At 67.4% G+C, this 14228-nt stretch overlaps 1 protein-coding gene and 1 long non-coding RNA gene across 3 annotated transcripts in view; one reads left to right on the top strand and one right to left on the bottom strand.

Annotated features, from left to right (window-relative positions):
- LOC138845829 (uncharacterized) overlaps positions 1 to 7515 on the bottom strand; it is an 8624-nt gene extending 1109 nt beyond the window's left edge. The window contains exons 1-2 of the long non-coding RNA XR_011383014.1: positions 7185 to 7515; positions 67 to 270 (exon numbers count right to left, since the gene is read on the bottom strand). This is a non-coding gene — a long non-coding RNA (uncharacterized lncRNA). The remainder of the gene's footprint in view (positions 1 to 66; positions 271 to 7184) is intronic.
- On the top strand, positions 6180 to 14228 carry PLPP2 (phospholipid phosphatase 2). Of its 2 annotated transcripts, none has more exons than XM_051831551.2 (6): positions 6180 to 6337; positions 8265 to 8416; positions 8549 to 8826; positions 12622 to 12679; positions 12898 to 13074; positions 13188 to 14228. In XM_051831551.2, the coding sequence occupies exons 1-6, from the start codon at positions 6286 to 6288 to the stop codon at positions 13332 to 13334; spliced, it is 864 nt and encodes a 287-aa protein (XP_051687511.1). In that variant the 5' UTR covers positions 6180 to 6285; the 3' UTR covers positions 13335 to 14228. The 2 variants fall into 2 exon arrangements, with proteins under 2 accessions (XP_051687511.1, XP_051687512.1); XM_051831552.2 differs by having other exon boundaries at positions 6204 to 6333.

The raw sequence follows: 14228 nt of genomic DNA, 5'->3' as shown, positions 1-14228 counted from the left end.
GGTCTGTGTCCCCACCCCGGCTCTCCCTTCAGGTTCCCCATTTCTAGGGACGCCCAGTGTGCTCACCCCCTGGAGGAGACTAGTCTCCGTTGCGCCCGTGTGGTACAGGCTCCTCTGGGCCCACCGAGGAGCTTGGTTCCGGCTCATGTGGCCGGCGTGGCTGCGCTGCGAGTCGCTGGCATGAGCAGTGCTGGCCTCGTGTCCCGCTGGCGGCTCCTGCAGCAGCTGGCTGCCGGGGAGGGTCTCAGTGGCAGTGCTGCTTGGTGGGCCCTGCTGGGGACGGTCAGCTGTCAGCGTCCCTTGTTAACGCATGTCGCAGTGCGTGGACGTGGACATGGACAGCACATCCTGGGCCGCTTGGGAACGGCCGTGTGCAGGCCTCTGTGGGTCCCATGCCTCCTCCCGCCATGTCGTCCGTCCTTTATGTTATGATTGTTACTGATCACGAAGGCAGAGTGACCCTCTGCCTCCTGTCCGCTGCGTTACTTGGGTGGCTGCAGTGGCAGCGGCTGGACCCGGCTCCCGGGTGGGTGCAGGGGCCCGAGCACTGGAGCCGTCCCACGCGTCAGCAGGGAGCTGGGTCGGAAGCGGTGCAGCCAGGACTCAGCTGGTGCTCGCACAGGGGTGCCGCCATCGCAGGCAACGCCACCACGCCGGCCCCAGGGATGGTCACTTTAGGTCTCTGGGCCGGTCTGGGTCGTGCCGACGCCCGGCCAGGCCGCCCAGTGACCCCACGGGCCCGGCTGTCACAGACCTTGCCCATCTCTGCTTGAGAGGAGGCAGGGGGCGGAGTTAGGCTGTGGGTCAGCCAGTGGCTTCAGGGCCAGGATTGGGGGTTGGGCAGGGGCACCACCACCGTCTCCTGCCGCCTGCCCCTCAGTGACGGCGCTGAGCCTGTGTGTGTGTCCAGCACATCCCTGATAAAAGCTGTCCCTGGGGCTGTTCCTGTCAGCTGGCCAGGCGAGGGGCCTGGACAGGCCTCCGAGGCGGCAGGGCGGGAGGAGACAGGCCTCTTCCTTCAGACCAAGGGACGGGCGTTGGGCAGGGCAGGGCAGAGCAGGGTTTGGGGAGACGGGCCGGAGCGGGGAGAGACTGCCAGGAACCTCAGGGTGTCTGCTTCCTGCTCTTGCAGGTGGAGCGCAGAGGGGCTGCTGAGCTGGCGAAGGGAGACCCCCACTCCTGGCCTGCGGCTGCCGGGATCCCATGTTCACCTCTGCTTTGGGTCGGAAGGTGGCGCCGAGCTCCTGCCGCCTGCACTGTGTCCACTTGCAGCCCAGACCTGGGTCCAGGCGGTGGTCTCGGCTCTGTGGGAGCCACGGGGAACACACCGTCCTCCGCTCTTGGATGGCGGTAGGAAAAGCTTTGCCTCACCCCAGCCGAACCAGGAGGTCTGGGCAGAGTGGGGCCTGGGTGAGCGAGGAGGCTTCTCGGGGCGACTTCTGTGGTTGCTCAGAGCCCGTGGCCCTGGGCCAGCTGCTGCTCCCCGGTGTGGTCTGCCCGTCCCACTGGGCTGTCTGGGCCTGAGGCCTGACCCTGCGGGGGCCTTTGCCTGGGTTGCAGGGTCGCCAGGTGCATGCAGCGGCTAAGGCACTGCCTGGGACACCTGCGTCCCACAGCACAGTGCCTGGGTTCAAGTCCCAGCTCTGCTCCTAATGGCAACTTCTTGCTACTAAGTACATGGGTCCCTGCCACCCTCGGGGGAAGTGGGGATCGGGTTCCTGACCCTGACTTAGGCCCAGGCCCGGCCCGAGCTGCTGTGGGCATTCGGGGTGTGAACCAGGCAGCGGAAGAGCTGACTGTCCTCAAATGGATGTATTACTGATTTTTAATTTATAGATAAGTCAATGGGAACAACAGTTGTGTGAAAATGTTAGGATGAAGATACCCTGTGCAGTATCAGGGACTCCAAACACTTCAGGAAAAACTCGCATTTTCATCAACTTTAAAAAAAAGAGTATTTGAAAGGCTTAGAGTGCTTCCATCCGTGGGGTCACTCCCCAAATGGCCACAGTGGCTGGGGCTGGCCCAGGCCGAAGTCTGGAGTCAAGAGCTCCACCGGGTCTCCCACGTGGGTGCAGGGGATGCAGCACTTGGGCCATCTTCTGTTGCTTGTGGTTTTTTTTTTTTTTTTTTTTAATTTGACAGTTATAGACAGCGAGCGAGAGAGAGACAGAGAGAAAGGTCTTCTGTTGGTTCACCCTCCAAATGGCCGCTGCGGCCAGAACTGTGCTGAGCTGAAGCCAGGAGCCAGGTGCTTCCTTCCAGTCTCCCATGTGGGTACAGGCGCCCAAGCACCTGGGCCATCGTCCACTGCCCTCCCGGGCCACAGCAGAGAGCTGGACTGGAAGAGGAGCAGCCGGGACTAGAACCCGGGGCCCATTTGGGATGCCAGCGCTGCAGGTGGAGGATTAACCAAGTGAGCCATGGCGCTGGCCCCTTTGGCTGCTTTCCCAGGCCAACAGCAGGGAGCTGGGATGGAAGCGGAGCAGCCAGGACTGGAATTGGTGCCCAGGCGGGATGCCAGCGCCGCAGGTGTCCAGTTAGCTCACTGGCCCCTTTGAGAGCTTCTGAAGTCCACTTCAGTCACAAGGATCTTCTGTCCCTGTCTCCAGGAGGAACGGACTCCTGCAGGTGCAGGAAGGTGTGCGTCCAGCAGAGGGCACCTGTGTGCCCACCTGGCCCAGACTGGAGCCTTTGCTGTGGGCGCCCATGGCTTGTGCAGATTTTGAAAGGTGGCCCCATAGTTAGCAGTTAGCACCCAGGAAACGCGTGGGTCCCTGCCTGGTGAGGCTGTCACAGTTCGGCCCCTGGGCAGGAGAAGCTGGTGGAACCCCCCTGTGTTGGGGGCACACAGTCAACCCCCAGGGGAAGTCCCTTGGCCCCGCGGGCAGTCCCAGCTCTTCCAGGAGTCACTGGTTCCTGTTCTGGGAAACTAGACAACAGCCCGGGGTGTGTTTGGAGTTGAGGGGCGGGACTGAGGGGTTCCTGGGATGCCGGCTGCTCGGAGCTGAAACCTACAGGGTCCCCTTACCCCTGATGCCAGAAGCTGTGTGTGCCCAAGGTTGGCTGGGGCCGGTGTTGTGGCACAGGGGCTGAGCGCCCGCTTGCGGGGCCGGCATCCATGTCAGGGCGCTGCCACCTGGGTGAGCTCCTGGTTCCAGGACTCCGCCCGGCCGAGCCCTGGCCGTCGGAGCCATTTGCCGGTGAACCAGCAGGTGGGAGGTTTCTCTCTGCTGCTCTGAGTTTTCAGATAAATAAATAAATAAATAAACATCCCAGCTAGCAGTGTGCAGTTGGGGGTTCCAAGGTCACGGGCGCTGGATTCGAACTTGGAAAGCTGTGCACGCAGGAAGCGGTGCCTTTCACAGGTCCGCCGGGCACCCGCCCAGGTGCTTCCCCAGCATTTCCCAGGCCACGGAATCCTCCGGCAACCCAATGGGGCTGTGGGTAGAGGCCTGGCTTTCCCCACCACCCACCCATGAGGCTTTCCTGCCCACCACCTGCGTTTGATGCCTTGGCCCCAGGGGGGAGGAGCAGGCTGGGGGGCAGCCAAGGCAGGGTGGTAGTCCCCTTGGGTGGCACCTGCTTTACTGGGCAAGGCCGTCAGTCTTCCTGGGGGCCCCTTATGAGGTCGGCGGGGGCCCCCGGGCGGCACAGCTGCCGCCCTGTCTCTGGAGGACGCAGTGTGGGCTCGGGGCCCTCACCACCGGTCCCTTTTCCAAATTTGCCATCTGGAGGTAGGGAAGCCAGGACCCTGCGCCCTCCTGGGCGCGTTGGTGTAGAGGGGCCACCCAGCTAACAGATGTGGGAGGTGACCCGGGGTCTGACCCCAATCTTCGCCGCAGTCTAATCCTGACCCTGCCGAGGGATTTTAAGGACTGACCCAAATCCCGACGGGAGGGAGGAGCGGGAGGGGCCCCTGCAGCTTCCGCTCCCGGCTCTGCTCGGCTCTGGGCCCCGGCACCCCCCCCCCCCGCACGCAGCAGGTGCTCGACAAAAGAACCGCGGCCCCCGGAACCCCAGCGTAGCCCGGAGTCCCCGAAGGCGCTGGGACCCCGCATCCCCGCACGTGCCTTACCGGACTTTTCCCACAACCCCGAAGGCCTGTGCTCTGTATGCGTGAACGAATGAACGAAGGCACGCGCGCGCCCACGCGGGACATCGGCGGCGGCCTGGCCAGCGCGTGTGGGGTCCCGGGGACTCCCCCCGCCCCAGACGCTGCTCCCTCGGTAGCCGGCCCGGGGCCGTCGGCGACGGCTCTCCAGGATGGGGGGTAGTTGCCGCAGAGCGTCCGGGGGTGGCCGCCGGTGCGTCCGGCGCTGGGGCCGTGGGTGCTACGGACTTCAGCTCCCCCGGCTTGGGTGGCCCCGACCCCCAGGCGCGAGGCTCCCGGCTCCCCAGGACCTGCGGGGGGTGGGGTGGGTTCGAGTCCTGCCGCTCCACTTCCAAGCCAGCTTCCCGCGGACTGCCCGGGAGGCGGCGGAGGACGCCCGCGTGCTCGGGCCCCGCACCCACGCGGGTTTCGGCCTGGCCCAGCACCGGCCGTTGCGGCCATTCGGGGAGTGACCCAGAGGATGGAGAACTTTCTCTTCAAAATAAATAAATTTTTAAAAATAAATAAACACACCAGACTCGGGTCACAGGCGCGGGGCTGGTCCCGGGCTGGCTTCCTGCGAGCGCTCTCGCCGCCGCCCCCACGCGGGGCTGAAACCTTGATCAGTGCAAGGGGGTGGGGGTCCGCGGGCGCTGGGTAGGGCGGCGCTGGGTCCTCGCCCTGCCCCGAGACCCCTCCCACCCGCGTCCGTCCGGGGACCCCGCCCCGAGACCCCTTCCAAGCCCGCGCCCGTCGTGGGGGCCCCGCCCCGAGACCCCATCCATGCCCGCGTCCGTCCGGGGACCCCGCCCGAGACCCCGTCCATGCCCTGCCCCAGACCCCTCCCACCCGCGTCCGTCCGGGGACCCCTCCCCGAGATCCCTTCCAAGCCCGCGCCCGTCGTGGGGGTCCCGCCGCGCCCCAAGACCTTTCCCACCCGCGTCCGTCCGGGGACCCCTCCCCGAGATCCCTTCCAAGCCCGCGCCCGTCGTGGGGGTCCCGCCGCGCCCCAAGACCTTTCCCACCCGCGTCCGTCCGGGGACCCCTCCCCGAGATCCCTTCCAAGCCCGCGCCCGTCGTGGGGGCCCAGGCCCGAGACCCCTTCCATGCCCGCACCCGTCGTGGGGTCCCGCCGCTCCCCAAGACCCCTCCTACCCGCGTCCGTCGTGGGGGCCCCGCCCCGAGACCCCTTCCATGCCCTGCTCCGAGACCCCTCCCACCCGCGTCCGTCTGGGGACCCCGCCCCGAGACCCCTTCCATGCCCGCGCCCGTTGTGGGGGTCCCGCCGCTCCCCAAGACCCCTCCCACCCGCGTCCGTCTGGGGACCCCGCCCCGATACCCCTTCCATGCCCGCGCCCGTTGTGGGGGTCCCGCCGCTCCCCAAGACCCCTCCCACCCGCGTCCGTCGTGGGGGCCCCGCCCGAGACCCCTTCCATGCCCTGCTCCGAGACCCCTCCCACCCGCGTCCGTCGTGGGGGCCCCGCCCTGAGACCCCTTCCATGCCCGCGCCCCAAGACCCCTCCCACCCGCGTCCGTCCGGCGACCCCTCCCCGAGACCCCTTCCAAGCCCGCGCCCGTCGTGGGGGTCCCGCCGCGCCCCAAGACCTTTCCCACCCGCGCCCGTCCGGGGACCCCGCCCCGAGACCCCTTCCAAGCCCGCACCCGTCGTGGGGTCCCGCCGCTCCCCAAGACCCCTCCCACCCGCGTCCGTCGTGGGGGCCCCACCCCGAGACCCCTTCCATGCCCGCGCCCCGAGACCCCTTCCATGCCCGCGCCCGTCGTGGGGGTCCCGCCGCGCCCCAAGACCCCTCCCACCTGCGTCAGTCGTGGGGACCCCGCCCCGATACCCCTCCCACCCGCGTCCGTCCGGGGACCCCGCCCCAAGACCCCTTCCAAGCCCGCACCCGTCGTGGGGGTCCCGCCGCGCCCCAAGACCCCCCCACCCGCGTCTGTCGTGGGGGCCCCGCCCCGAGACCCCTTCCCTGCCCTGCTCCGAGACCCCTCCCACCCGCGCCCGTCCGGGGACCCCTTGCGCGCGCGCACGCGCCGCCCTCGGCGCCCCGCCCCGCCGCGCCGCGCCCCCGTCCAGCCCTGCCCGCACGGGGCGGGCTCCGCGGCCATGTGACCGGCGCCGAGCCGCGACGGGTCGCGCTGGGACGGGCGTCGGGGGCGCGGGGCGCCCGGCGGGCGAGATGCGGCGGAGCTGGGTCTTCGTGCTGTTGGACGTGCTGTGTGTGCTGGTCGGTAAGGGCTCGGGGACCCCCGGGGCGGGCGCGCAGCTCGGGCCGGGCGGCTCCGGCGGCCGGGACTCGGCGCCCGCCCCACGCGCCCTGCGCGGGTCCAGCTGTTCCCCGCGACGCTCTGGCGCGGCCGGAGGTCGCCGAGACCCGAGCCCCGGGGCCCGGCGCGTACCCGGCTCGTCGCGGCAGGAAGTGGCCGCGCAGGGGCCGCGCCTCCCCCTGGCCCTGCGCCGGGCGGGCGGTGACTCACGCGGGCGGCGACCGGGCGCGGGCGGGCCCCGGGCAGGGGGCGCGGGCGCCGGGGGTCGGCGCTCCCGGCGCGCTCGGACCCTGTGCGCTGGCCGGGACTCGATCCCTGCGCGGGCTGGGCAGGTCCAGCCGCGCCCTCCCCGCGGGCTCTGCAAAGTCGGGCCCCCGGGGCGGACGGGGACGAACCTGTCGGGCCGGTTCCCTGGCCAGGTGGGGGAGGGGGCTTCCCAAGCCCCCTGCCCGCTGCGCGCCCCGCCCCGGGGTCCTCTGGACAAAGGCTCGGATTTGTCCTGGGCTCGCAGCCGCGGTCCCGAAACTCTGCCCAGGGTCCCGGTTCCCGGCGCCCGCCCCTCGGCCTGTGCCCGCCTCTGCGCTGGGCGAGGGAGGGGAGGGTCGTGGAGCCCTGGCCCCCTCCCTGTCTCAGAGGACGCCCCTCTGGGAGTGGCCTAGGGGCAGCAGGAATTCCCCCCGGCCCTGGGCACGGTGTCCGGAGCACCTGCGTCATTTATCTAAACTCTGGGCGCTCTCTGCCCGCCGGGCTGAAATGGAGTAAATAATTAACCCTCTCCACCCTGCAGCCGGGCCAGCCTGGGAGCTCCTACCTTGCTGACCTGCGGCCCGTGGGGCAGTGGACAGTGCACGCGGAAGTGGGGTGGAGCCGACCAGGTTGGGCTCTGGGTTCCAAAGGAAGACATCTGGTGCCGAGGGCCTGGGGTCCATCCTTGTGACCCTGGCCACTTGGGCTGTGCTGTTGAGGGTCATGTGATGCGATGCCTCAGCCTCTGCCTAGCCCTGGGCTGTCCTGCTGCAGGCTGTGTGTGCGCTCATGGGTACATGCGTGTGGAAGCCCCGCCCCTCTCCTGTCCCCTCTGTGTTCAAGGCCCACGCCCTCCTACACCCTCCTACGCCCTCCTACGCCCTCCTACATTTGTCAGCCTCGGCCACCCCCTGGGGCAAAGGGCCTTGCAGACTGTGCCTTCTTGGAACTGACCTGGGGTTTTCCTGACTTCCTAATGCTTGGGGTGGGAGCTGCCCCTGCCCAGGTCCTGTGCTGCTGGCTGCAGTACCCCAGCCACCCCTGGCCCAGCAGGGCTGGGGACCCTGGTGCTGGTGGCCGTGCCTTCCTAACAGTGCTGCTTGTGGTCCCTGCACGCTGAGTGCCCTGCGGCCAGGGAGCGTGTGGCCAGCTCTTGGAGGGTCACTTGGGGAGCAGGTGCAGGTGTGAGGTCCTCACAGCCGGCACGTGCCCCGCCCGGGTGCGTTTCTGACTCCGTGGCCAGCTCTGGAGCCCATTAAACACCTGCTCTGGCCAGGCCTCGAGCAGGCCCCGGGACTCTGCCCTGGGCACCACAGGCCCTTGGTGCTCGTGGGAGGATGGGGGGACATCCAGGCGTGTCCCACGAGTGACTGTGAAGTCTGTCTGGATAGTGGTACCCGGGGGTCGGCGGGCAGGCGGAGCCGAGGCAGGAGGGAGGTGCTGGGGCCCCGTACGGAGGGCTGGGTGGCACTGTTTGTCCAGGAGCAGAAAGGGGCAGGTGGCCTGGGAGGAGCCGCGTGTGCCCAGGGTGCTGGCTCCAGCTCCCACCGGGACCGGGAAAGCTCCTGGCTGCAGGACGCCGCAGAGCAGGGGTGGGCGCGTGGGGGAGGGAGCCCCAGCCTCTCTGCCTCTCTCCCTGCCCCAGCCTCTCTGCCCTTCGCCGTCCTCACGCTGGTGAACACTCCGTACAAGCGCGGATTCTACTGTGAAGATGAGTCCATCCGGTACCCCTACCGCCCAGATACCATCACCCACGGGCTCATGGCCGGGGTCATCATCACAGCCACTGTGGTGCTCGTAAGCCGGGGGTGGGTGGGGTGGGGCGGGGCAAAGACCCGGCCTGGGTGTCTGGTGGGGGAGGTCGCGGGTTCGCGGTGCCTCCCGGTGTGGGCCCTGCAGCCCAGCGGGGCCCGGCCGCTGCTGTTGCAGGTGTCGGCGGGGGAGGCCTACCTGGTGTACACAGACCGTCTCTATTCCCGCTCTGAGTTCAACAACTACGTGGCGGCCGTGTACAAGGTGCTGGGCACCTTCCTGTTTGGGGCTGCGGTGAGCCAGTCGCTGACGGACCTGGCCAAGTACATGATCGGCCGCCTGCGCCCCAACTTCCTGGCTGTGTGCGACCCTGACTGGAGCCAGGTGAACTGCTCGGCGTACGTGCAGCTGGACAAGGTGTGCAGGGGGAGCCCTGCCAACGTCACCGAGGCCAGGTGGGTGCAGGGGGACCCGGGGCCTGAAACACCAGGTCCACTCCCACTGCTGCTGGAATCCTTTATCCCCCCCCGCCCCGATTTATTTATTTATTTGAAAGGCAGAGTCACAGAGAGGGAGAGGCGGAGAGAGCTTCCATCCACTGCTTCCCTCCCCCAGTGGCTGCAAAAGCCAGCTGTGGGCAGGCCAAGGCCCGGAGCCAGGAGCTCCACCTGGGTCTCCCGTGTGGGTGCAGGGGCCGAGCACGGCGGCTGTCACTACCAGGCTGTCGCAGTAGTAGGAAGCTGTGCAGGAAGTGAAGTAGCTAGAACTCCAACATGGGCTGGCAGCGTTGCCAGCGGCGGCTCACCTTGCTGGGCCACGGTGGCGGCCGGTTTGTGTATGTTTTTCTGTCTCTACCTTTCAAATAAATAAAAATATATGAATATTTAAACATCTATTTCAGATGAATACCACTTGAGTTCCAATATTATGCAAACGTCTCTCTGCCTGTCTCGTCCCTGTGGTGTACCGTCACAGGTCACCTCTGCGTTGGCTGGGTCACGTGGGGGCCAGCCCCGTGCTGCAGCCCGGAAAGCCGCCACCATGATACTGGCGCCCCACGTGGGTGCCGGTTCGAGTCCTGGCTGCTCCTCTTCCGACCCGGCTCCCTGCTAATGGCCTGGGAAAGCAGTGGGGGGTGGCCCGAGTGCTCGCACCTGTTCCACTGACGTGGGAGACCCAGGTGTAGTTCCTGGCTCCCGGTTCCAGCCTGGTCTGGGCGCAGCCGTTGTGGCCGTTTGGGGAATGAACCAGCAGATGGAAGATCTCTCTCTGTGTCGCTCTGCCTTTGAAATAACTAAATGTATAAGCGGCGTCTGGGAGGAGACCATGGCTGCCGTCGCCGGCGCGTGCGGTGGGCTGATGCCCCGCCGAGGAGCTGCGTGGTGTTCCTGGTGTGGGAGGAGACTGTGGCTGCCGTCGCTGGCGCGTGCGGTGAGCTGATGCCCCACGAGGAGCCGCGTGGTGTTCCTGGTGTGGGAGGAGACCGTGGCTGCCGTCGCTGGCGCGTGCGGTGAGCTGATGCCCCACGAGGAGCCGCGTGGTGTTCCTGGTGTGGGAGGAGACCGTGGCTGCCGTCGCCGGCGCGTGCGGTGGACTGATGCCCCGCCGAGGAGCCGCGTGGTGTTCCTGGTGTGGGAGGAGACCGTGGCTGCCGTCGCCGGCGCGTGCGGTGGACTGATGCCCCGCCGAGGAGCTGCGTGGTGTTCCTGGTGTGGGAGGAGACCGTGGCTGCCGTCGCTGGCGCGTGCGGTGAGCTGATGCCCCACGAGGAGCCGCGTGGTGTTCCTGGTGTGGGAGGAGACCGTGGCTGCCGTCACCGGCGCATGCGGTGGGCTGATGCCCCGCCGAGGAGCTGCGTGGTGTTCCTGGTGTGGGAGGAGACCGTGGCTGCCGTCGCCGGCGCGTGCGGTGGACTGATGCCCCGCCGAGGAGCCGCGTGGTGTTTGCATTCTGTCGTCGTGGCTGAGGTCACCGTGGTTTCTGGAGGGCAGCGTGGCAGATGGAGGACTCCTGGGCTCAGCTCTGGCACAGTGAGCTAAGCGGCCACATGCAACACCGTGGCCCACGTGGGCGCCGGTTCGAGCCCCGTGGCTACTTCCAGACCAGCTCCTGCTGTGGCCTGGAAGGCAGTGGAGGAGGGCCCAGTGCTTGGGCCCTGCACCCACGTGGGGGACTGGATGGAGCTCCTGGCTCCCGGCCTCGGGTCAGCGCAGCTTCCACTGTTCAGCCACTGGGAAGTGAACCATGGGTGGAAGATACTCTCTGATTCTGCCTTTCAAATAAATTAATAAGTATTTGAAAACAAAAATATTTACTTCTCAAAAAGAAAAAAAAACACGCTGTGGCTGTGATTTAGAGTCCCTTGTGCCTGATGAGTCCCCTTCTCAGATACTGCCGGCCCCGTCGCTGTGGTGGGCTGAGCCCTGTGCGGTTCTGATCCTGTCTGGGCTGTGGTGGGACTGAGCTGTGTGGCCCCGGGTCTGGGCTGTGGTGGGGCTGGGCTGTGGGGCCCCGGGTCTGTGTCTGGACTGTGTGGCCCTGTGTCTGGGCTCTGGTGGGGCTGGACTATATGGCTTCGTGTCTGGGCTGTGTGGCCCTGGCTCTGTGTCTGGGCTGTGGTGGGGCCGAGCTGTGTGGCCCTGGCTCTGTGTCTGGGCTGTGGTGGGGCCGGGCTGTGTGGCCCCGGCTCTGTGTCTGGGCTGTGGTGGGGCCGGGCTGTGTGGCCCCGGCTCTGTGTCTGGGCTGTGGTGGGGCCGGGCTGTGTGGCCCCGGCTCTGTGTCTGGGCTGTGGTGGGGCCGGGCTGTGTGGCCCCGGCTCTGTGTCTGGGCTGTGGTGGGGCCGGGCTGTGTGGCCCCGGCTCTGTGTCTGGGCTGTGGTGGGGCCGGGCTGTGTGGCCCCGGCTCTGTGTCTGGGCTGTGGTGGGGCCGGGCTGTGTGGCCCTGGCTCTGTGTCTGGGCTGTGGTGGGGCCGAGCTGTGTGGCCCTGGCTCTGTGTCTGGGCTGTGGCTCTGTGGCTAGGCTGTGTGGTTTCCTCTGAGTGGCCGCATTTGGAGTTCTTTCAGCTCTGGGTGTGTGGATTAATGCTTCTTCCAGAACGGGGGATTCTCTGCCACTGTTCAGTGTCCCTGTGCACGCCCCCGGCCTGTCCAGGCGTGGACGTGGACGTGGACGTGGCTGTCGGTGTCGGCCGCGGTGGCGCTGCTTCACTGTTCCCACAGTCAGGCTGAGGCTCCCTGGCCGACCCGCCCCGAGCCCTGGCCTGATTGTTTTCCCTTGAGATCTAGAATTTCCAGCCGCCTCCTTTCGGGATGTCTGTTTCTCTTCGTGTTCTCGTGGTCCTGTTGGGTCTTGGCTGGCTTTGGCGGAGCGTTTGTCTTCTCAGGGCAGCCCGAGCCCAGCCTTTAGGGACCGACCCCCGCTCCCTGCGGCTGCGGCGTCGTGGGCGTTCCTGGTGCATCCGAGAACCAGGCACTTGAATATTGCAGTACAGGGGCTCGGGGACAGCCTGCCTTGTCGCAGGCGGGTGAGTGTTGTCGCTGTTGCCACGGCCGCGTCCCCTCTCTCCTGTGTGCCCTCCGCGCCCGGTGTCTTTGTTTAATTGCTGCTTGCTTGACGTTATGAGGTCTGTGGCTCCTGGCTTGCTCCCTGTGCAGGTCGGGCTGTACTCAGCGCCTGAGTGTTTCCCTGCCCCCTTCGCCTCCCCTTCCTGTCTGTGCTGAGCCTGGGCACAGCCCTGGTTCTGCACTGGGCTCGCTGGCTGGTGCAGGGCCCTGGGCGGCTGCCGCTGGTCTCTGCTGTGTTGCAGGAGTCTGAGACACACAGGCCCCCGGGCGGTGGCCCCCAGTCTGGAGGATCCCCTGTGGCCCACACCCGAGGGAGCCACCACCTGGCCGCCGCCCTGCTGTGGGCCCCCCTGGCTCTCGACCCTCCCCTGGGCCACAGCCCCTTCTTTGCTGGCCGCTGCTGGCTGGCGAGAGCGGTGGGCAGTGACCTGGTGCAGCCCTCGGGCTGTGGCCGGGTTCCAGAGCACCACAGAAGGTGCTGTGTTTTTTCAAAGCTTACTTTATTACATGTTTGAAAGGCAGAGGTACAGAGAGAGCGAGCGAGCGAGCTTGTCCATCCGCTGGTTCACTCCCCAGATGCCCACAAAAGCCAGGCTGGGCCAGGCCAAAGCCAGGAGCCAGGAGCTCCCGGGGTGGGGGGTGGGGCTGTGAGTGACCGCTCTCAGAGCCACGTCCCCGCCCCCCCAGGCTGTCATTCTACTCAGGACACTCCTCCTTCGGCATGTACTGCATGGCCTTCCTGGCGGTGAGTCCCCTGGGCAGCCGTGGCTGGACCACGGCCCCTTGTCCTGGCCTTGGTGTCCCCATTGTACAGGTGGGTGCGTGAGGGGAGCAGGGGTGGGGGGCAGCGGGCTTGCTTATACGTGGCAGGGGGCCCTGGGGCTCCCAGAGCCGCTCTCTTGCCTCGGTGGGCGTGGGGTACACAGGTGGGCACCCCGGCTGACCTGTCCTGCCCTGTCCCAGTTGTACGTACAGGCACGGCTCTGCTGGAAGTGGGCACGGCTGCTGCGGCCCACGGTTCAGTTCTTCCTGGTGGCCTTCGCGCTGTACGTGGGCTACACCCGCGTGTCGGACCACAAGCACCACTGGAGTGACGTTCTCGTCGGCCTCCTGCAGGGGGCGCTGGTTGCTGGTTTCACTGTGAGCTCTGGGCCCTGTCCCGCTGCCTTGTCCGGAAAGCCCCCTTCCGGGACCCGGGCCCGCCCACCCCAGAACCTCTTCCGTCTCCACATTCCCACCCTGTCTCCTCCCAGGTCCGCTACGTCTCAGACTTCTTCAAGCCCCGGCCTCCGCGGCCCTGCCAGGAAGAAGAGGGGCTGGAGCGGAAGCCCAGCCTGTCCCTGACGCTGACCCTCGGCGAGGCCGAGCACAACCACTATGGGCACCCGGCCTCCTCCTGACCCGTGGCCCTGGTCCTGGCCGCGCCTCGCCGCTCCCCAGGCTGTCGGGAGCAGTGAGCAGGGGCTGCTGCCTGCCCCACCCCCGCTGGACCGGGCGCCCGTGCGTGCGGTGGGGGGTGGATGGGGGGCTGTCCCTTCTGTGGGGCCGGAAGGGACCAGCAGATGAGGTGTTTCTGTAAACTGTGACGGACACGTGGATTTGTGGTACCCTCGGGCCCTTGTCTGATCCGTGGGTCCCCGGTGCTGTCCCTGCAGCAGAGGCCCGGCCCTAGGACAGGGGTCGCCCAGCTCCTGCGTAGGTGGACAGGAGGCCAGCTGCCCCACCTCTTCCGCTCTTCCTCTTGGCCAGTGTTAGAGGTGGGGCCGTGGGTCTGCACACACAGGGGGTGCTCTCCTGGCTGAGAGGGCCTTGGCGGGGGGAGGGGCTGGGGGCAGAGGCCTGGTTGCTGACCCTCCCCCAGCAAGGAGGCCTCTGCCAGGTGCCCCCAGTGAAGGCCTCCGGAGCCAGAGAGAGTGGACTTGAGCCTGGCCTGGTGGGGCAGCTGCGTCCTGGGGCGGTGCTGGTGGAGGCCTCACCGAGCACCCTGGCAGCCTGTGGGCTCCTCCCGGCCAGGCCCCCAGACCCTCCGCCCTTGGAGGCCACAGCGCCTCGCCCTGACCCCTTCCCTCGGACCCCCTGCTCCCTGCTGTCAGCAAGACCCCGGGGCCCCAGGGGCCCCGTAGGAAGCCCCCTCCCTGTGTCCCTGCAGGGCTCCCCTGAGCTCGTCCCCCTGGCTGGCCCCTCCCGCCTGCTGGCCTGGGGACCCAGCCCTTGGAAGTGGTCCCTGAGGGGGACCCACAGAGTTTGCTCTTTGCACGGCTGGGCAGGCAGTAAAGGGTGCGTTTGTCAAATTA

The sequence above is a fragment of the Oryctolagus cuniculus genome, chromosome 16 (assembly GCF_964237555.1).
Source record: "Oryctolagus cuniculus chromosome 16, mOryCun1.1, whole genome shotgun sequence".
Classification (NCBI taxonomy): Eukaryota; Metazoa; Chordata; class Mammalia; order Lagomorpha; family Leporidae; genus Oryctolagus; species Oryctolagus cuniculus.
This window is presented reverse-complemented; position numbering and strand designations above follow the sequence as displayed.

Excerpts from the sequence above, each read along its gene's own strand:
- PLPP2 (XM_051831551.2), top strand. The coding sequence starts at position 6,286 with ATGCGGCGGAGCTGGGTCTTCGTGCTGTTGGACGTGCTGTGTGTGCTG. Across the intron at positions 6,338-8,264 it reads CGTGCTGTGTGTGCTGGTCG|CCTCTCTGCCCTTCGCCGTC; the intron begins GTAAGGGCTCGG and ends TCCCTGCCCCAG. Across the intron at positions 13,075-13,187 it reads CGCTGGTTGCTGGTTTCACT|GTCCGCTACGTCTCAGACTT; the intron begins GTGAGCTCTGGG and ends GTCTCCTCCCAG.